This window comes from Sinohyriopsis cumingii, chromosome 10, assembly GCF_028554795.1.
Source record: "Sinohyriopsis cumingii isolate HCF-2022 chromosome 10, ASM2855479v2, whole genome shotgun sequence".
NCBI lineage: Eukaryota > Metazoa > Mollusca > Bivalvia > Unionida > Unionidae > Sinohyriopsis > Sinohyriopsis cumingii.
The window spans coordinates 23822731-23847668 of NC_142970.1; the positions used below are offsets into that span (position 1 = coordinate 23822731).

At 33.4% G+C, this 24938-nt stretch overlaps 1 protein-coding gene across 3 annotated transcripts in view; it reads right to left on the reverse strand.

The window, feature by feature from the left end:
- Positions 1-24938, reverse strand: part of LOC149789727 (disco-interacting protein 2 homolog C-like) — a 196041-nt gene that overhangs the window by 14949 nt on the left and 156154 nt on the right. For all 3 annotated transcript variants that reach the window (XM_089971746.1, XM_089971747.1, XM_089971745.1), the window contains 8 exons: positions 20465-20588; positions 18333-18374; positions 17962-18101; positions 15993-16154; positions 13338-13468; positions 10548-10639; positions 4389-4465; positions 445-615 (listed from right to left, as the gene is read on the reverse strand). In XM_089971746.1, coding sequence (XP_089827872.1) covers positions 445-615; positions 4389-4465; positions 10548-10639; positions 13338-13468; positions 15993-16154; positions 17962-18101; positions 18333-18374; positions 20465-20588 — 939 coding nt within the window. The remainder of the gene's footprint in view (positions 1-444; positions 616-4388; positions 4466-10547; positions 10640-13337; positions 13469-15992; positions 16155-17961; positions 18102-18332; positions 18375-20464; positions 20589-24938) is intronic.

Consider the following 24938-nt stretch of genomic DNA (forward strand, 5'->3'; position numbering starts at 1 on the left):
GTGCACAGTATTTTTTTACCTAAACCTTTAACACTAATTTTGCAAGTGGAATGGACATTCGATGTATATTTCATTGAAAGGTCAGATGGACAGGTAATTCTGATAGACTAAACAAATAATCAATTTTGCCTTTGCATATGGTCAAGTTTCTCTGTGCTAATTTTAACTAATAATGTATTCTTGTAAAAGTGACACAAATTTAAAGAATGACATTCAATTTACTAACACTTCCTTAAACATATAAATGACAACTACAAACACAATATTATTACTCTCATATCCTCCACACACTGATATTAACAAGAATATAATAATGTAGATTTATCAAGGAAATTTCTGTAACTTGTGACACATTGTTTTCAAAATGACTGCTTATTTTAATTTAGAACACATCAATAAAAACAGAACATTTTAATAATTAATTTATCAGCTGCATAAATTTACCTGAAGTGAGATTCCAACACAGACACGACAGCCAAAGCTAGTGCTAACAGCCCTGGGAGACAGGCCAAGGTTGGCGAAAAGTTTGGTGAAAGACGTGGTAAGCTGTATTCTTGGCCTCTCTTCAGCAATAATACAGCATGCCCTGACACAGGACAGGTTAATTCCACGGGCCTAAGGAATAGTCAGAGGACATAAAAGATAGAGGAGATAGGCTATATTCAAATGTTACAACACAGTGACTTTTGTGTTCCCCCCCTTTGGCAATAATGAAACATGCCCTAACACAGGACAGGTTGATTCCACAGGCCTAAGGAATAGTCAGAGGACATAATATATAGAGGAGATACGCTATATTCAAATGCCACAACAAAGAAACAGTCATGAGATATCATCAGGCACATCGGAGATATAGTCTATATTCCAATCATATAACACAGTGTATATTACCAAAAAATTTTATGATGATAAATGAATCCCATGGGCCCTGAGAGTAGTCTACAAAGATTTCCACTGCAATAAAAACTCTTTTAAAGAATAAATGTATCCCTATATGATGAACCAATAAAATACAAAAGGTATATAAACGAGGACTCCAGCCATGAGCATGGCCCATGGGCAGTAATGCTACAGTACACAAGATAAGTTTATGTTTTTATTTATTCCAAATGTGTAAACTGGATGTAAATCAACTAGAAACAAATACAATATAATAGTTGTTGACTTAAACAGCCACATCAAGGGACATAACTCAATAGCAGGAAATGTAGCAGTAAAAATGATGTTCAATTCCAAATATCACTGAACTTATAATAATAATAATAATAATAATAATAATAATAATAATATTAATAATAATAATAATAATAATGAAATCAATGTGTCCTACGTGACCTCATTGCCAAACCAAGGGACACAACCTTGGGGTAAAATGACATAAGTGGGGAAGTCTGCTAATAAGTGAACTGACTGACAATTTTTAACAAGTATTCTAAATGAATTAGAAAAATACATGTTTTAATAAATAAATAAATGGCTCCACATCAGAAACAGATGTGATGCTGTGAGAAGTGGAGTATGTGATGATATACGATTCTAACCATAAAGTTAATTGGTTTAGGGGTTATGGAAATATCAGCAAAAAACTTAGCCACATGTTTCTGCTATATAGTCTTTTATCCTATGGCCCCACTCAAGGGCACAAGTGGCATAGAGAGATGGGAGTATATAATATCCTATGGCCCCACTCCAGGGCACAAGTGGCATAGAGAGATGGGAGTATATGATGTTATTATATTCCAAATATGAAGAGAACTAGATTAGGTGTTACAGATGCATATATGATATAGAAAACTTCAACAGAAACTTCTAAAATGTGTATCTATTATAATTCTTGACCCCATTGTCCCACTCAGTAGACCCTAGGGGCAGGAATAAATCTGACAGAAGACACATATGTTAAGTATTATACAGGGACACTTGCTACATGCCAATTTAATTTATGCACTTTTATTTTAATGCCATTCACAATCAAGAAATAACATTCAATTTGTGCCATTGTGCTTGCTTTACACCATCATGAGCACCACTTGATCTGTCTCATATGCAGCTCATGTACATGCATGCATGCACATTGCATCAATCATGGTGATAGTAAAAATGCATCAGATTTATACCATAACCTCAGGAACACAACATAACACTTGAAGGGCTGCATAATGGATGTATTGTCTATCAGCTAATTCAGTGAATGTCCACACGTGCAATAATGCAACAGTAAACTTCCAAGGGCTGAATAAGTCTTGTATTGCCAATTAGGTAATTAAGTAAAGGTCCACACATAAACTAATGCCATACTACCCTGAATGGGCTGAATAACTTGTACTGCCATCAGGTAATTTCAGTGAAGGTCCTTACATAAAATAATGTAACAGTACACTTGAAAGGCTGAATAACTTTTGCATTGCCAATTAAGTAATTAAAGGTCCATGCATATAATATGTAGCAGTACACATGAAGGGCTGAATAACTTGTACTACCTAATAGGTAGTGTCAGTGAAGGTTCATACATAAAATAATGCAACAGTATACTCTGAAGGACTCATTTTTAATGCCATACCCCCCAATTAATGTAATTTCTTTCATGTCCTTCCGTATATCAATTAATCTATTACCATCCACATAATATTTTTTGCACACAGAACATGGTAGATTTCATGAAATCCTATAAATAGTTATACTGAAAAAATGTGTTTGCATTTTTTTTTATAAATATCACCCAAATTTTCATAATAAAGGATAAGAGACAACTGTAACATAGAAGCAGAGTATCGTTTAATATTTTAATATATATTTTATTATGTCACAATCTAATATTACATATCTGAACCAACAAGAGAACTTCACATTTGTCTGACATGTCATATCAAAAGCATAAATATTAATTAAATCTTTTTCAGTATTTGACTGGGACATCAAAGAGGGGAGACAAGAAAGAGATTTTTGTGGCAGACAATTTTGTTTTCTTCATGTTACCATCCTATAACTCTTGCATCTTGTCATTTTATTTGTCATTATCGATGTTATCATGAAAGAAACAATTCGTTGTTTTAGTCAATTCATGTTAACTAATCCTCTCTGTCTGTATTCACACCGTTTCCATTACTGTTGTCTACACTCAGAGCCTACCTTAAAATATTCTGTAGTCTAAAATGAAATATACTGTGTTATATATTCAGTATTATACAGTGGTTATAACATCTTAAAAAATAATTAAACAAGAAACTAACAGATACAATAATCACCCCTTACAATCATGTGGAAAGTCAATGAAAAAATACAAAGATCTGGTGCTCTAAAACCAAAACTGGAATATAGAGATGATTGTTACAGACCTACCATCTAACCATATCATTTCGTAAGTTTACCAGAAATGTGCCCATTAAACATGGATGCCCCTATCAATATTATGCAATGAATGGAAAAAGTGATAAGTAATGGACGTAACTCCATACAATTTGTATGTAAACAGTGAAAATCAGTTGACATAAGTCTTATGTGTGTAAAGCAACATTTGGCTTCAATCCATAGAGTCCTTCATAAGGTACTGAGCAGAAACTGAAAAGCAAAATCCAAGTAAGATAAAGGGTCAATAACTGCATAACATTTTAACAGAAAATGATGAAGACTCAACAAAACTTTGCAAGAAAATGATGAAAACTGAACATGATTAGTTCTTTTTAATATAAAATTTATACTAAACATGGTTTCAATCTGCTGAGTCCTTCGAAATGTATTTTGATGACTGTGGCATGATGGATATTGCACAAGTGACATGACAGCTGAACATGTTTATTACTCTATGCATCTGAAATAATTATGGCAAGAGTACAACAATTATTTATTGTTAAAAAACAGTCATTAAGTACCATCATAAAACATGGTCATAATCGCTTTCATAAAATATAGTCAAAAGTGCTGCCATAAAATATTACCAAAAGTTCCTGCACCATTTGTGCATTCAACAGTTAGCTGTTGACTACAATACCTAAATAGAAAGATCACGTTACCATGGTTATGATGATTATTATGGAAAGCTGTGGTGATGTAGTGGTTAACTATTCATTACAATGAGATAGTAATAATTTACTAGAAAAGAACCACAATACTGTGGGATACCATGGTAGCTCAAATGCAAAACTCATAACCTAAATGGTGCAGGTTCAAATTGGATCAATCTATGCCTTTAGTAGGTGTGTCCCTGGGCTGGGTACTTTTTTGATGTAGCGTTAACATTAATAACCTTCATTTTGCAGTAATTATTATTGATTTATATTACCTTTAGGGCTGCATTGGATGTTCCTAAACCAACCAAGTAATTATTATTGATTTAGGGCTGTAGTGGATATTTCTAAACCATCCCAATAATTATTATTGATTTAAATTACCTTAAGGGCTGCAGTGGATGTTCCTAAACCTCTTGTGCACAGTTCCATTACACCATAGGAGCAAAATGTATCTCGAACTGAAACAGAAAACATGAAGTGTATTTTAAACTGCAAGAAACAATGTAACAGAGAACAAAACATGACAACCTATCACAACCAAAGATGCTAATGTATAAAATGTACATGAAACAAACAGGTGCAATGTACAATAATTTACCTCTGAACTGAAGGGGAAATAATATATTAAACTAACAGTTACAAGATAGAATTATGCATCTCAAGCAGAAGGTAGTATAATATATTCAACTACGAGGTAGTGTGTAGTAATGTTTATCACACAGTATCTGCAGATCATATTTTTGATATTTTGGAAGGACAGTTCCTCCTTGAATTATAAATGGTAAAAATAACAGTAATATATTTCACTAGTTTTAGAACAGCACCAAAATTTCCAGGGCCTGTTTTTATTATTTGCAGCAAATGAAAGGTGAAGCATTTTAGTCACAATGAATGAAATTATTTCTTTTTATTTCACTCTATTTCTATTAAAATAAAAACTATGTGATAAACAGAATCTCAAATAAGTCATAATCTTAAAAATTTTGAAACTCATTGAATAATGTCAGCATTTACTCACCAAGTAAGTCATTAAATGATGGGCATATTCCATGTACTTGTGTGTTAAAAACATTTACGCAGAAATAATGGTTTCCTATTTTTGTGTCAAACTATACTTTTCTTCAAACTTCTGTGTTAAGCAGCATTTGTGCAGAATGCTTTTATGTTAAGTTACAATTTGTAGAAATTCAGTCCAAATGGGATATTGCAAGAGTCCCAAGTGGGCCTGATATCTCGCATCTGGCTTATACAAAAAACTGACATTTCACTATGCTGGCTAAAAACACAACCCTATGTAAACCGTCTGCTAAATATTACATCAAGCTGATTGGATCTGTTTTACCCTAGTCTGAAAACATTTCTTCCAAAGGTAACGCATAATCAACATGCAGCCTCTGTTGCTCATAATCAGCCTCATTCAAGAGCTTTGTGATATGAATCTATTTATCAAAATTTGATGAGAACTATAGATCAAAGGCCTAACAATCTCAGCCATTAAGATGCAATATCATCTAATTAACATACATGACTTTTATTCGATTTTAGAAACAGTGGTCATATCTGATTGTGGATCAGCAGCATTTGAACAAAATTAAGAGATCTACATGATAGGATATTTTGTCAAATTCTGTTTAACACTTTTAGATGTCAATTTGAGGATTTTTTATTTGTAGAAAAAGTGACGATATCGATGGCAGACTGTATAAACTTTAAAGTTATCTATGCCAGGCTGCTTTCTGTCAAACTGTAACAAATTCAGTAAAATACTTCTTGAGAATATGCAATATATCATTAAAGGTTTCTGCTACTTTTATTAATGGTGAAAATATAAAATGGCCGATTGGCAGCATTAAAGTTAAAATATCTTCATGCTATAATGCTTCCTGTTTTTGAAAAGTCATTTTTAAGGTTTCTATTTTCAGTAATGCTGGCCATGTCTGTTTGAAGAACATCATTTTTTTAAATCTGGTCAAATTTAGTTTTTGTTTTTGAAAAGTCATTTAAAGATTGTCTATTTTTAGCAACATCTGCCATATCTGATAATGGTTCATCATCATTTAACACATTTGACAGACCTTCATCATCATTTAACACATTTGACAGACCTTCATCATCATTTAACACATCTGACAGACCTTTGTCATCATTTAACACATCTGACAGACCTTCATCATCATTTAACACATTTGACAGACCATCATCATCATTTAACATGTCTGACAGACCTTCATCATCATTTAACACATTTGACAGACCTTCATCATCATTTAACACATCTGAGTGACCTTCATCATCATTTAACACATTTGAGTGACCATCATCATTTAACACATATGACAGGCCTTCATGATCATTTAACTCATAAGACAGGCCTTCATGATCATTTAACACATTTGACAGACCATCATCATTTAACACAATTGACAGACCTTCATCATCATTTAACACATTTGATAGACCATCATCATTTAACACATCTGACAGACCATCATCATTTAACACATATGACAGGCCTTCGTGATCATTTAACACATATGACAGACCTTCATCATCATTTAACACATTTGACAGACCATCATCATTTAACACAACTGACAGACCTTCATCATCATTTAACACATTTGACAGACCATCATCATTTAACACATATGACAGGCCTTCACGATCATTTAACACATATGACAGACCTTCATCATCATTTAACACATTTGACAGACCATCATCATTTAACACAACTGACAGACCTTCATCATCATTTAACACATTTGACAGACCATCATCATTTAACACATATGACAGGCCTTCACGATCATTTAACACATATGACAGACCTTCATCATCATTTAACACATTTGACAGACCATCATCATTTAACACAGCTGACAGACCTTCATCATCATTTAACACATTTGACAGACCATCATCATTTAACACATCTGATAGGCCTTCATAATCATTTAACACATATGACAGACCTTCATCATCATTTAACACATTTGACAGACCATCATCATTTAACACATTTGACAGACCATCATCATTTAACACATCTGACAGACCATCATCATTTAACACATCTGACAGACCATCATCATTTAACAAATCTGACAGGCCTTCATGATCATTTAACACATATGACAGACCTTCATCATCATTTAATACATTTGACAGACCATCATCATTTAACACATTTGACAGACCATCATCATTTAACACATTTGACAGACCATCATCATTTAACACAACTGACAGACCTTCATCATTTAACACATTTGACAGACCATCATCATTTAACACATCTGACAGGCCTTCATGATCATTTAACACATATGACAGACCTTCATCATCATTTAACACATTTGACAGACCATCATCATTTAACACATCTGTCAGACCATCATCATTTAACACATCTGACAGGCCTTCATGATCATTTAACACATATGACAGACCTTCATCATCATTTAACACATTTGACAGACCATCATCATTTAACACAACTGACAGACCTTCATGATCATTTAACACATTTGACAGACCATCATCATTTAACACATCTGACAGGCCTTCATGATCATTTAACACATATGACAGACCTTCATCATCATTTAACACATCTGACAGACCATCATCATTTAACACATCTGACAGACCATCATCATTTAACACATCGGACAGGCCTTCATGATCATTTAACACATATGACAGACCTTCATCATCATTTAACACATTTGACAGACCATCATCATTTAACACATTTGACAGACCATCATCATTTAACACATCTGACAGACCATCATCATTTAACACATCTGAAAGACCTTCATCATCATTAACACATGTGAAAGACCTTCATGCGAGTATATTTTTTTTTCAAAATGTGGTCAAATTCTGTTCAGCAGTTTTGTAGATTAAGTGGTTTCAAGGTTTATCCATTTTTAGTAATGGCAGTTATATCTAATTATGGGCTAGCATCCTGGAACAAATCTGAAAGACTTTCATGCAAGAATGCTCCTCGTAAAGTCTGGTATAATTTGTGCCCGTGTTGTAAATAGCATCTATGCATGGGTGATAGACAAAAACACCATACCATAAGTTCACTTAATCAAGACTGTCAAATAACCCTCATCTTGCCTGGGTTTAGAATCAGGGTAGGTGTGCATGGGTGTGAAAGGACAGAACTCCCTGATTATACAGGAGTAGTATGACAGCAATCCCTCCCATGAATTTTGGGGCTTCGACCACGAAGAAAAACTTGAACCACGTATAACCAAGAATTTCAATGAACTTGTCCTTTCCTGACGTTTACAGTGATGATAAGGTTGCTTGGCAATGACTCTGATATCTGTCAATGAGTTTGGGATTTAACATTGTACCAAAAACCTTCAACCAAAAAGCCTTTACCAAGATTTTTAAAATAGTCCTGACCTTGTGTGAGGGTTACTTGGTGGGCAAGGGTGTATGGATAGAAAAAAAGAAACATCTTCCCGATTCAACAGTCCAAACAAGACATATCTCCTTTCCAAGGTTCAGGATGTATGACCATACAGAAAAACATGAACCTAAAACTTAACCATGATTTTTGTACAAATCACTTCAAAGATGGGGACACCTCTGTCCGCATGGGTTCGAGTCTCAGGTTCAGCCAATGTGGGTATGTGAGAAAGCTTGCCAGTAGCTTCTCGTGGGTCAGTGGTTCTTTCCGGGTTCTTTCTCCACCATTTATACTGGCCGCCACGTATAGCCTATCATGTGCTGAAAAATGGCGTTAAACCCTACAACAACAACAACCAAGATGGGGAAGGATGGGTGTACCTGCAGTTAAAAGGAAAACATTTACACACTTCAATATCCACTCATGACAGATAAATGGCAATATTTAAACAATCTACAATGCACGCATGGCAGATTACACACTCCACTGTCCATGTATAACAGCATACATGTTTACTTGCACTTAATACACAAGGTCTGGATGATGAGGTTTTCTTGCACTTAATACTCAAGGTTTGGATGATGAAGTTTGCTTGCACTTAATACACAAGGTCTGGATGATGAGGTTTTCTTGCACTTAATACTCAAGGTTTGGATGATGAAGTTTGCTTGCACTTAATACTCAAGGTCTGGATGATGAGGTTTGCGTGCACTTAATTCTCAAAGTCTGGATGATGAGGTTTGCTTGCACTTAATACTCCAGGTTTGGATGATGAGGTTTACTTGCACTTAATACTCAAGATTTAAAATTTTCTTAAAATTCCCACTGCCTGCCAATAAGACATTACTGCAAATAATATACATCTCAAGGTCATGGATAATTGCTACATTTTAAGCAAATTACAAAAAGTAAATGGCTGAAATTGTGCATCTAGGTCTTGTGAAACATAAAAGTTATTTATTGTATGTACATTATACATCAAGTACATTATAAAGCATAATTCTAATTGCACAGTAATTCAAATGAAGTATTCTCTGGAGAAAACCAAAAATCAGATGTGTCATCACTAACACTTACAATAGGTAGAACCTATTATCAAGACAGTAACTATTTTAAGTGCTAAGTGAGCATATTATTAAATACATTACTTGGTGAACAGCCAGGAAATTTTCTGACATGCACAATAATCAAATTATGGGGGGGGGGGATAAATCCAAAAGCTTGAAAACTGAGTATTTTCATGTTTTAATGTTACACCCATGTATCTGAGCCTACAACTCGACTGACTACCAGTGGAATAATATGGTAACATACATACTACCAATGGAATGATATGGTAAAAAAAATACTACCAACGGAATAATGCGGTAGCATAAATACTACCAATGGAATAATACGGTAACATAAACACTACCAATGGAATAATACGGTAACATAAATACTACCAATAGAATAATACGGTAACATAAATACTACCAACGCAATAATACAGTAACATAAATACTACCAATGGAATAATACGGTAACATAAATACAACCAATGGAATAATACAGTAACATAAATACTACCAATGGAATAATACGGTAACATAAATACTACTAATGGAATAATACAGTAACATAAATACTACCAATGGAATAATACGGTAACATAAATACTACCAATGGAATAATACAGTAACATAAATATTACCAATGGAATAATACGGTAACATAAATACTACCAATGGAATAACATGGAAACATAAATACTACCAATGGAATAATATGGTAACATAAATGCTACCCATGGAATGGTAAATGTACTGTAAATTAAATACTACCCATGGAATGGTAAATGTACTGTAAATTAAATACTACCCATGGAATGATAAGGTACTGTAAATTAAATACTACCCATGGAAAGATAAATGTACTGTAAATTAAATACTACCCATGGAATGGTAAATGTACTGTAAATTAAATACTACCCATGGAATGATAAATGTACTGTAAATTAAATACTACCCATGGAATGGTAAATGTACTGTAAATTAAATACTACTTGTACTACCCATGGAAAGATAAAGGTACTGTCCAATAAATCAATCAGATAACAGTCATACCTTTGTACATACTAACAGCAGTCAACCAGACTGCAGGGTTTGTCTCCACCTCTGATGGAGGAATCAGGAGGGAGTGATGACCAGAGTAGATGCTGCAATGACAGAAAGTACAGAAGATATGGTTAACTTTAACAGGACTGAAATCATATTAATTTGCATCAGTTCAGATGAAAGAACACAACTCAAAGACATATTGCTAATCACTGTACTTTTCACGTTTATAAATAGACTGCTTTAGATAATCTTTTGTGGCCCCAGGTGGCCAACTGGTCTAAAGTGCTTGCCTTTAAGGATCACTGCTATCTCACCCCTGTCTGATATTTGGCTTAGCCAATGTGGGTATGTGAGAAAGTTTTCCAGTAGTTTTTCATGGGTCAATGGTTCTTACTGGGGCTTTCCATGGTTCTTCCTTTACCAGTTATACTGGCCACCATGTATAGTCTATCATGCAGTGAGTAATGGAACTAAACCTAAAACAACAACATAATCATTCCAAATTTTCTTTTCATTCCACAAGAAAATTTATATTAACATTTGAAACATAATATGAGGAATTACGATGACTTCCTTTAAAAAGTATAATCCACTACTGTTTAAAGTATTACTATCTGCAGATATATATCCAGGGGACATAACTAATATCAGCTATATTCATTTACCTAAACTGAGATGCCTTCTTGATGGAATTTTTACTTATTATACTATATTTTGCTTTGACAAGGTATGTTTCTTAAAGTACACTTCTCATCAATAAGTTTATTTTGTCTATATAAGTCTACTTAATTTACATTACTTACTTTATTTTAATTTATTAGTTCTTTTCTTGTCATGATGGAATACCAGTGTCCATGTCATGATCTGATACCGATGTCCTTGTCATGATGGGATACCAATGTCCACAAATTGATGGGATAACCATTGTCCATGTCATGACAGGCTACCCATGACCATGTAATGACAGGATACTTCACGTCATGGATACCAATTGCCATGTCATGGAGGGATATCAATGTTCATGACATGAAGAGATACTATAGTCCATGTCATGATAGGATATCAATGTTCATGTTGCAATGAAATACCAATGTTCATGTTGTGATGGGGTACAAACATCCATGTCATGATGGGAAATCAATGTTCACGTTGTCATGGGGTACAAATGCCCTAGTCATGATGGGATATCAACATTCATGTTACGATGGGATACCAATGTTCATGTTGTGATAGGATACTGATGTCCAAATTATGATGGAATACCAATGTCATTGTCATGATGGGATGACAATGTCAATATCAATGATGGGATGGCAATGTCCATATCGTAAAGGGTATCAATTTCCAAATTATGATGGGTTACTGATGTCAACATCATGATGGCATGCCAATGTCAATGTCATGATGGGATGCCAATGTCAATGTCATGATGGGATACCAATGTTCATGTTTTGATGGGATATCAATGTCATAAAGGGGTATCAATTTCCAAATTATGATGGGATACCAATGTCAATGTCATGATGGGATGCCAATGTCAATGTCATAAAGTGGTATCAATTTCCAAATTATGATGGGATACCAATGTCAATGTCATGATGGGATGCCAATGTCCATGTCATAAGGGGCATCAATTTCTAAATTATGATGGGATACCAATGTCAATGTCATGTCATGATGGGATGCCAATGTCCATGTCATAAGGGGTATCAATTTCCAAATTATGATGGGATGCCAATGTCCATGTCATAAAGGTGTATTAATTTTCAAATAATGATGGGATACCAATGTCATTGTCATCATGGGATACCAATGTCAATGTCATGATGGGATACCAATATACATGTTTTGATCAGATATCAACATCCATGTCATGATGGGATTTCAATGTCCATGACATGATGGGATAGCAATGTCATTGTCTTAGTTACCCGTTTTCATAATTAGCATATACTGTAAATAATTACCATAGACAAAGAATACTCATGATTTTTTGTTCACTGGTGTCATCTTATACAATAAACACACACACACACACACACATGGTTATCTTGTGCAATGAACATACACACTGTTGTGTTAGGCTAAAAACACAAATATATAAGCAAATTCACACATACTGAGTGTTGATGTTTTTAATGCAAAAAAAGCACAAGTACACTGGAAGCACAGGGATTTTATACTGACAATCAACCAATGTTTTAGAGTCATCCTCAAAGCCAGGTATGGTGGATTGGAAAATGGATTATGTTGCAATTTTCACACAGTAACACTGCCATTATCTCATCTCATGCAGACTGCAAGCATATGGCCATCTCAAACTGATATTAAGCATATAATTACAACAATTTAAAACCTGTTTTAAACTATGACAGCTGATAGCATCAAGTGTGTTTATGAATTTCACAAATTAGATTTGTTTGTTGAACTAGAACACACCATGATTGTGCCTGCAACTGATCTAAACACAAAACGCAACTAGTGAGCTGGAAAGAAAACTTAACCAGCAAGATGGACAGAAAAGGTTAACATTATCACTATATGACCCTTCAACATTAGAATAACTGGTGCAACTTGTGAGAGATAAAACAGCACAATACTTTCACCAACAAGATTATAATTCAAATAACATTTTTATTTTTTATATAGAAAATAGCACCAGTCAAACCTGACTTATATCTTTTATTTGACCTAAACACAAAATAAATTTAAGATTTATGTAACACAACGTGAACAACCCAACATAAATTTGGGCTGGTTAGTAAAAATCAATACATCATGTACTGAAAAGCAAACCTTGTGAGACACCAGAGTGAAAATCCAAGTCCACAGTAGGGGTCCAGGCAAAGAGCCACATCTCTGGAGGGGTACAGTTCACATTGTAGCTTGATAGACCTACATAAAGCTGTGGCTGCTGCATGTGACATCTGTAAAAGATAGCAAGAAATAACTTTGTTCACAAATCTCAAAATCTGAAGAAAAAAAAACACTTTTGTTTCTAGAAAGAAAAGAACATCCTAGACAATGCAAACTGATAACCTAAAAAGGCATTTAAATGTTTTCTAAATATGAGTAATATAAAAATTCTCATAAGTGGTACTTCTCCTTTTGGTTATAATAACAATCAAAACAATTTTCTCTTTGACAAGGTAAGGTTAGAACTAATTAGTTTCTTATGAGTGGCTATAGGTTAAACTATTAAAACTAGGGATATAGATAAGTTATTTCACACTATCTAGGATATAGATAAGTTATTCCACACTATCTAGAGATATAGATAAGTTATTCCACACTATCTACGGATATAGATAAGTTATTCCACACTATCTAGGGATACAGGTAAGTTATTCCACACTAGGGATATAGATAAGTTATTCCACATCATCTAGGGATATAGATAAGTTATTACACACTATCTTCAACATTATTGTCATGAATGTACATCTCTCTATGGTAGGCCTTGTTTTAAATAAGTTTTGTGCAGAAAAAACTTTTCATTCAATGTTACAGTTGTAACATGTGTCTATCTAGCAGGGACCAACCAATGATCACATGCTTGGCATTTCCAAAAAGTAAGTACTCTGTGGAAAAATGATGTTATTTTCCTGTTTTCTTCTGATTTTGTTTACATCATTGGGGTCTCACTTGATAAGCCTTTAATACTGTCATTTTCACAATAATCAATTGTGTGTGTGCGTGTGTGAGTTGGACTTTTAATGCAGTTTTAACAATTTTTCAGTCTTATCACTACAATGCTTGCAGTGTGACAGTTTATAGTGATGTCTAGCACTGGGTTATCATGCCGCAGACATGTAGCACAATTTCCGACCCATTCACATTATCCCTTCACGAGGCCAACCAGTCCTAACACTAACCTCATAAAACTGAGTGCCAAGCAAGGCAGCTATTAATACCATTTTTGTAAGTCTTTGGTATGACTCTGCCGGGGATCAAACCCACAACCTCCCGCATCCGAGGCAGATGCTCTAACCACTAGGCCATGGGAGTGGTCAATAATCATTTGCATTCATCTGTTATGGGACTCACTAAATAAGCGTTTATTAGTCATTTAATAATATTTGGTATTCATCTGTGGTGGGTCTCACCTAATTAGTCTTTATTACTGTCATTTCCATGACTATGTTTGGTATTCATAAATAAAGAGACTGAAGATATAAAGTTTTATTTATTTTCAGTCAGTCGTGGAGTGTGGGTGGGTGTAATAAATCAATGTAAAAATACCTTAAGAAATGTTTGCCATGCAAATTTATCTCAACAGTTTCTCTAGTCTTTTGTGAGCATAAAAATACATACATGCTGATGACTGCATTATACTGTATTGCACTGGGTGGATTTCCATCTGACTGTGCAGCAGACACATTGGCCATGTCATACTGTTGACTGTACTGCACTGCATTGCACTGGGCAGATTTCCATCTGACTGCAGCAGACACACTGGCCATGTCATACTGTTGACTGTATTGCACTGCATTGCATTGGGCAGATTTCCATCTGACTGCAGCAGACACATTGGCCATGTCATACTGTTGACTGCATTGCACTGGGCGCATTTCCATCTGACTGTGCAGCAGACACACTGACCATGTCATACTGTTAACTGCATTGCACTGTATTGCACTGGGCGGATTTCCATCTGACTGTGCAGCAGACACATTGGCCATGTCATACTGTTGACTGCATTGCACTGTATTGCACTGGGCGGATTTCCATCTGACTGTGCAGCAGACACATTGGCCATGTCATACTGCTGACTGCATTGTACTGTCTTGCACTGGGTGGATTTCCGTCTGACAGTGCATGCAGCAGCATGAGCCTTGCCATTTACTATCTAATGCTACCTAACTTATGCATGCTGTACTTTCCTACTTAAGGGACATAACTCTTGAAAATGTATTCATAAGAACCATAACTGGTAAATCACCTACTTCATTACAATAGAGTACACATATACATCACATGATCAAGGGAACAATTCCCAAAAAATTCAAAATAAATGGTTACAATTCTCAAAGGTGGAAATTGTAAAGGGGGAAATTCAACTCAACTGGTTAAAGTTGCAAAGTAAAACATTATTTTCTGTGCTGTGACTTAGAGTTACCTTCACTTGATTTAAAGCCAGAAAAAACATCAATGCTTTTCCCACATCACTATGTATTATACAATGACAAGTATGTGTAACTGAACAATTCTGAAGGAACTGTTGAAATATTATATCAAACTTCTTTCTGCAAAAGTCAACCAGACATATTTATGGTCATATTCAAGAGGCTGGCATAACATTGCTGAATTAAACATAGGGATAAGACAATTAAATAAGGATTAATGTAGCAATTAGTTTAATATTAACAAATGTGTAACCATGGAAATCTTGATGACATATTTTCTATGGTAACACTTTGACCACAGGCTTGACCTACACTAAGCACTGACCTTGACCCCTGCTAGCATGCCAGTTGTGGATACACTGAAGTCGAGGTAACAAAGCATCTCTGGGGTGGGTGCTCTATACACTACAGCCAGTTTCTTCTTGGGCAAGTCATCGGTGTCAAGAATTGGAGGCCAAGATTTTGGCTCGACAATACCAGCAGCATCCTTAAGAGAAAACAAGTTTCCAGTTATCATTCATATATATTCTTAATATTGTGTACAAACTTTCAAGACAAGACACTTTCATGAATGTTAGGTAATTTATCTTGTTTTGGTATTTTTTTTGAAGCTCAACTGAAACTTATGTCTTACAAGCATTAAAAGTCACCGGCCATTCTCTAACATTTTTCTTTTTACATCAGATTTGCATTAATGATTAAAGTAGGTTTACGCAAACAAAAAGAATAATAAGATTATCAAGTGTAAAGAATGAATACTTAAAATGTTGAAAAGGTTTGATTTCTGACAATAAAATGCATGAATCATACAATGGGCGTTCTAAAATAGAAACTGAATTACAATCATTCACAGGGTACAATGACGACAAACATAAAAAAACTTAATGGATTAAGTGTTGATGGTTTGATAATAATAGGTTAAACAATATCTGATTTGTAAGGAGGTAAAATCTTTCAAAAATAAGCAAGAATCAGTTTCAAGATTTTTTCATCTTCAAGAATACAACACATTTTGCCAAATTGTAAAAAAATCAAACTCATTTATCTTGGTACCTAGAATGTGTAGTACAGTGGTCCCCCTCATACCTAGAATGTGTAGTACAGTGGTCCCCCTCATACCTAGAAAGTGTAGTACAGTGGTCCCCTTCATTTATCTTGGTACCTAGAATGTGTTGTACAGTGGTCCCCCTCATTTATCTTGGTACCTAGAATGTGTTGTACAATGGTCCCCCTCATTTATCTTGGTACCTAGAATGTAGTACAGTGGTCCCCCTCATTTATCATGGTACCTAGAATGAGCACTACAGTGGTCCCCCTCATTTATCTTGGTACCTAGAATGTAGTACAGTGGTCCCCTCTCATTTATCTTGGTACCTAGAATGTGTGGTACAGTGGTCCCCCTCATACCTAGAATGTGTAGTACAGTGGTCCCCCTCATTTATCTTGGTACCTAGAATGTGTAGTACAGTGGTCCCCCTCATTTATCTTGGTACCTAGAATGTGTAGAACAGTGGTCCCCCTCATCTGCAGCAGTAAAGTGACCACAAAAGAAGGATCGAGGGGGATCACACAGATGGAATTAATAATTACATAAAATGTATTGGCATCACTAATTTTCAAATATTTAATATTTACATTTAACATTATCAGGTGATGGACCTAATGAGATACAGCTAATATCAATGTTATTTTAATAATAGTTATAACCAATCGACAAAACCACAATGTCAGTAAAATCAAGGAATAAACATTTGGTCGTAACTATCCCTCAATGTCCGTCAATTATTTTTGTTCCCACTAACTGCAGTTAAATGAACACTGACGATGTTTATCTTAATTTGTTTACATGAAATGTCTCAGTATTAATCAAAAGACTCGGTCTTTCATTTAATGTAATGGCTTTAAATATTCTAAACTGAGAACATTTTGACTTTTTGCTTATTGCTTCACTGGCAATTTGTTGTTATCACAAAAGATGCTCAGTATTTACAAAGTGAGCTTGTCAAGTGATTTTGATCCAAGTGTGACTGAAATTAGATCAGAAATACGGACTCCAAAGTGGTAACTGCAATTACCGACAGATGGACGATGAAAACAGGGTCATAGCCATTGAGATAAATAATACATGGGATGATCTTGGAACAGATGCCCAGCACAGTGACTGAAAAATGGTTCAAATACAATTCTTAATTGAGGCATGTTTGACTGACAAATGGACAGTGATAGTATTATATGTCCTGCCAATACAGGGAATAAAATATATAGAGGGTGGGGAACCTAATATATCAACTTACTTTAGACTTCAGCAGTTTAACAATGAGTGTGTTGCTAAGTATGGCCACAGACTTGCTGACTTCCACAATCATCTTCACTGTAGGCAGAGTGGTGGACACATTCTGGGGGTGTGGTGGTCGAATGGTTACTGGAACACAGCCTGGAAAATATACATACATTATATATATATATATATATATATATATATATATATATATATATCCTGCCTAATTGTGTGCATTCATGAAAAACTTGACATTTCTTAAAGGAAAGCAATTTTCAATTAAAGCTCAAATGACAACAAGGAATACAGATATTAACATGAAAATTTAACATATACTTATATCCATTCTACTGAATTTGAAATTTAAAATAAAGCATCACCACTCACCTACATATAGACAACCATAGAATGCTGCTATCAGTTCTATTCCTGTAAAGAAAAGAAAGGAAGAATAGCATTAATACTCCAATTATGATTGGTCAGCTAGTTACAAGGACAGCATAACTCGAATTATAATTGGTCTGATAGTTACAAGACAGCATAACTCGAATTATAATTGGTCAGCTATTTGCAAGGACAGCATAACTCAAATTATAATTGGTCTGATAGTTACAAGACAGCATAACTCTAATTATAATTGGTCTGATAGTTACAAGACAGCATAACTCTAATTATAATTGGTCTGATAGTTACAGGACAGCATAACTCTAATTATAATTGGTCTGATAGTTACAAGACAGCATAACTCTAATTATAATTGGTCTGATAGTTACAAGACAGCATAACTCTAATTATAATTGGTCTGATAGTTACAAGGACAGCATAACTAATTATTATTGGTCAGCTAGTTACAAGGATAGCACAAATCCAATTATGATTGGTCTGATAGTTACAAGGACAGCAAGTTCTAAGTATGACTGGTCTGATAGTTACAAGGACATCATAACTCTGACTATGACTGGTTTGATAGTTATAAGGCTTGCACAACTCCAATTATGATTGGTCAGCTAGTTACTAGGATAGCACAACTCCAATTATGATTGGTCTGCTAGTTACAAGGATAGCACAACACCAATTATGATTGGTCTGATAGTTACAAGAATAGCACAACTCCAATTATGACTGGTCTGATAGTTACAAGGATAGCATAACTCCAATTATGATTGGTCTACTAGTTACAAGGACAGCAGAACTCCAATTATGATTGGTCTGCTAGTTACAAGGACAGAAGAACTCCAATTATGATTGGTCTGCTAACTACAAGGATAGCAGAACTCCAATTATGATTGGTCTGCTAGTTACAAGGACAGCAGAACTCCAATTATGATTGGTCTGCCAGTTACAAGGACAGCAGAACTCCAATTATGATTGGTCTGCTAGTTTTAACTTTCTTACAGCTAACAATCTAATAACCCATCTTCAATCTGGCTTATCTCAAATGATTCAGTTCTGTTACAACTCCTTGAAATGTACAATACTCCTTAAAACTCTAGTCAACCGTGGCAAATTAATTAACTGGTATTTTGTGACATGTCGTAATGACAGAATGAATGCCAACATTAAAATCTCTTGATGAATTATCCTGTGCAAAAATACTGACGGATTTGACACAGGTCATTTTTATAGTGGTAATTCTAGCACCATAACTTCAGCTCATTTATATTCTTGTATATACATGTATCCTGATTCTGAAAGGGAGATTACTCCAACTTTACTGATACACAAATTTGTCAACTTTATTTATATAAAAAGCCTCTCACCAATTTTCTGACTTAACTTCTAAAGATTCAATAAAAGTTGCAAGCGTCTCTCTCTCTACCCAACTTTCCCCAACTGCTGTAAACTGTCTTCCTCAATATCTTAAATAATTGAATATGCCAAGGTCAATGTCAGACAACTGATTCAGTGATCGTGGTTGACCATGTGGTTTAATCGACTTGCCTTTGCAGAGCATTGTGTTGGCAAGCAAGAAAGCTTTCCACTTGCTTCCCTTGGGTTGGTGGTTCTTCCCTAGGTTTTCCCCAACCAAATATATTGGCAGCCATGTCTATCATGTGGCAATACCCACAAAAACACGAACACATAATCAAACCTTTCAGCTAAATAATGAAATATTTATTATTTTAAATGAGTAATTATGGCTCATGTATATCTGTTTATCATTATGATAACAATTCCTGATCTGATCTAATTAGTCAACATTTTTAATAATTCTCATGACGAAAACAAATTCAAAATTTATGCTGAAAAAATCCAGTCCAAAGATCAGAGGTCATATTTCATTACTGCACCTGCTAATCTAGTCTGATCCCAATACAATCCAGATCAGATAGAAAAGGTCACATTAGTTTGCTTTGTGGGTACAATAATACAATCCAGAAATCCGTACTGATCCAAGTAAATTCCTGATTAGGTAGTTATCCCTTAACATCTATATGTGTTATGTTCTCAAAATCTAGAATTCAAACTGATCTAACAAAATTCCAGATCCGAGGAATAAGGTCATGCTCAGTTTTTACCTGGTGGGTAAATAAGTGCCACATGGTCCCCTGTGTTGAGATGTCCTTTCTCCATCAACATGGAGCCAATCCTCTCAGACCTCTTGTGGAGTTGGGAACAGGTTATTGTCAGCTGGGCTTGCACCTAGAAATAAGGAGACATCAGTAGAAAAAAAATCAACAACAGTAATTTAAAGTATTTCTCCTATGCCCATGAACCTTCACAATAAATCATTTAAACAAAGTGAGGGGATAGTCTTATCACTACAAACCAGTCATATATTGATACAATTTTCTAAGTCTGGGATTTATTTACAACAAGGGTTTTACATCACATACCACAGCTGAACAAGGAGCCAACCATTCCAGATCTGGAAATTCAAATCCTGAATCTGCAACTAAGGAGTAAAATATATAATTTCATGTACAGTACTGTTACAATAAAAGGTACCTCACTATAATGAATAAAATACCTTAATATAATGTCATCTCACCTACAAGGAAGTCCACATGTATGGCTCCAAAGAACAGTGTTATAGTGACAGAGTAGGGTTATATGTATTTCATGTCAATTTACAAGTGTTATATTGATGGGAGTACTGTTATATGTATTTATGGCTCCAAGGAACAGTTATAGTGACAGAGTAGGGTTATATGTATTTCATGTCAATTTACAAGTGTTATATTGATGGGAGTACTGTTATATGTATTTATGGCTCCAAGGAACAGTGTTATAGTGACAGAGTAGGGTTATATGTATTTCATGTCAATTTACAAGTGTTATATTGATGGGAGTACTGTTATATGTATTTATGGCTCCAAAGAACAGTGTTATAGTGACAGAGTAGGGTTATATGTATTTCATGTCAATTTACAAGTGTTATATTGATGGGAGTACTGTTATATGTATTTATGGCTCCAAGGAACAGTGTTATAGTGGCAGAGTACTGTCATATATATTTTAAGCCAATTTACATTTGTTATAGCAATGGAGGACTGTTATATGTGCTCCATGTAAATTTATAAATGTTATAGCTATAAAGAAATTATATCTATTTCATGTAATTTTAGAAGTATTATAGTGATGGAGTACTGTTATATGTATTTCATGTTGATTTTGAGGTGTTATTGTACAGGAATACTGTTATATGCATTTTATGTTAATTTAGAAGTGTTATTGTACAGGAATACTGTTATATGCATTTTATGTTAATTTAGAAGTGTTATTGTACAGGAATACTGTTATATGCATTTTATGTTAATTTAGAAGTGTTGTAGTGAGGGAATACTGTTATTTGTATCTTGTGTCAATTTAGAACTATTATAGTAAGGTTATATGTATTTCATGGCAAGTCTGAAGTGTATTTCATATCAAATTAAAAGGGTTAGAGTGATCGGGTAACAGTTTATTTATTTCATGTCATTTACAGTGAGGTGTTGTTTTCAGTTGGTTCTTAACTGCACAGATTGGCAGGTCAGTGACCTAACAACAGACTACATGTTAAGTCACTCAATGTCAAGGTTAACATGGGTTAGTTATGTCATATGTAACAGTGATGACTTCATCAGTGACACAGTGTCTGCTCATCATTATTCTGTGTGTGCCATGATGTCCATGTCACATGGTTGTTGTCTGTCCTTCAATTTCGTTATTCAGTGTATGCCATATCTATGCCACTTGGTTGTTGTTTGTCCTTTGATTTTAAAGATGATCATGACATCGCTAACCAGTTTGGTTTCGTGAGCACCTGAGTGGCTGATAGGGCATCGTGTGAACGGCCTGTGGCATACTACTCTGGAGATGCCAGTTGGGGTTGCTTGATCACAAAAGGCATGTACAACCTCATACCTCTGTACTCCTATCACAAAGGCTTAGAATCTCATGTACTGAACATGTGTAAAACCCTGACAGCAGGTTCTAAGAAGTTATAATAAATACTCTCTCTGGCTGCAATGTGGAAAAAAGGGGTGATTCTTGAGGTAAAGGAAACCAGATTTTCAGAAAGAAGTCTTGAAACTTGTAACTTTTTCATGTGCCAGCATAAAAAATTTAACCTGGTATGATTAGATATGTAAATTAAGTTCATATCCATGGGGACCCTTACAATGATGATTGAGGACCCTTACAATGATGATCAAGGACCCTTACAATAATGCAGTACTGAATAATAAGGTGTTATACAATGTTTCTTCTCATGTGTAGTTGCCATTCTTGTACAAGATTTTTATTTCTGTTTTTTCAAGGGAAGAAAGTTTGTTAAATAAACATTTGCCAAAGTTGTATAATAGTGGTAGATCTGATTATTATCAGGAAATAATAATACATAGTTCAAAGTAAATTTGTCCAGTGACATGATACAAACACTAATACTAGAAACAAGGACAGGATATGAACGCTAATACTGAAAACACTGACAGGATACAAATGCTAATATTGAAAACACTGACAGGATACAAATGCTAATATTGAAAACACTGACAGGATACAAACACTAACATTTAGAACACTGAATGATACGAACAATAATAATAAAAAGAGTTCTAAGCACAAAATAGTGTATGTAATCCTCACTTATTAAAAACAGGACAACATTATGTGGATAAAACCTGGATTGCAATACCTGGAGCAGACTGCATAATAACTATCAAGGATACAACATAATGATGTTTATTAAGAGCACTTATTACCTGTCAATCTATTTCTGCTTGTGACCATAAATTAATACTTTATGTACAAAAATATTATAAATAATAGTTGGTAAGTTATGTCTATATGATTCATATCTGAATACACTATTTATTAATAATTGATAACCTTTGACTTATTAATTAATACTTAATTAACATCTGATAATCTATGACTATATAATGAATATTTTATAATCTATGACAATATAATTAACATCTGATAATCTATGACTATGTAATGAATATTTTATAATAATGACTATATAATGAATATTTTATAATCTATGACTATATAATTAACATCTGATAATCTATGACTATATAATTAACATCTGATAATCTATGACTATATAATGAATATTTTATGATCTATGACTATATAATGAATATTTTATAATCTTTGACTATATAATTAACATCTGATAATCTATGACTATATAATGAATATTTTATAATCTATGACTATATAATGAATATTTTATGATCTATGATTATATAATTAACATCTGATAATCTATAACTATATAATGAATATTTTATGATCTATGATTATATAATTAACATCTGATAATCTATAACTATATAATGAATATTTTATGATCTATGATTATATAATTAACATCTGATAATCTATAACTATATAATGAATATTTTATAATCTATGACTATATAATGAATATTTTATGATCTATGACTATATAATTAACATCTGATAATCTATAACTATATAATGAATATTTTATAATCTGACTATATAATGAATATTTTATGATCTATGACTATATAATTAACATCTGATAATCTATAACTATATAATGAATATTTTATGATCTGTGACTATATAATTAACATCTGATAATCTATAACTATATAATGAATATTTTATAATCTATGACTATATAATGAATATTTTATGATCTATGACTATATAATTAACATCTGATAATCTATAACTATATAATGAATATTTTATGATCTGTGACTATATAATTAACATCTGATAATCTATAACTATATAATGAATATTTTATGATCTATGACTATATAATTAACATCTGATAATCTATAACTATATAATGAATATTTTATAATCTATGACTATATAATGAATATTTTATGATCTATGACTATATAATTAACATCTGATAATCTATAACTATATAATGAATATTTTATAATCTATGACTATATAATGAATATTTTATGATCTATGACTATATAATTAACATCTGATAATCTATAACTATATAATGAATATTTTATGATCTGTGACTATATAATTAACATCTGATAATCTATAACTATATAATGAATATTTTATAATCTATGACTATATAATGAATATTTTATGATCTGTGACTATATAATTAACATCTGATAATCTATAACTATATAATGAATATTTTATGATCTATGACTATATAATTAACATCTGATAATCTATAACTATATAATGAATATTTTATAATCTATAACTATATAATGAATATTTTATAATCTATGACTATATAATGAATATTTTATGATCTATGACTATATAATTAACATCTGATAATCTATAACTATATAATGAATATTTTATAATCTATGACTATATAATGAATATTTTATGATCTATGACTATATAATTAACATCTGATAATCTATAACTATATAATGAATATTTTATGATCTGTGACTATATAATTAACATCTGATAATCTATAACTATATAATGAATATTTTATAATCTATGACTATATAATGAATATTTTATGATCTATGACTATATAATTAACATCTGATAATCTATAACTATATAATGAAT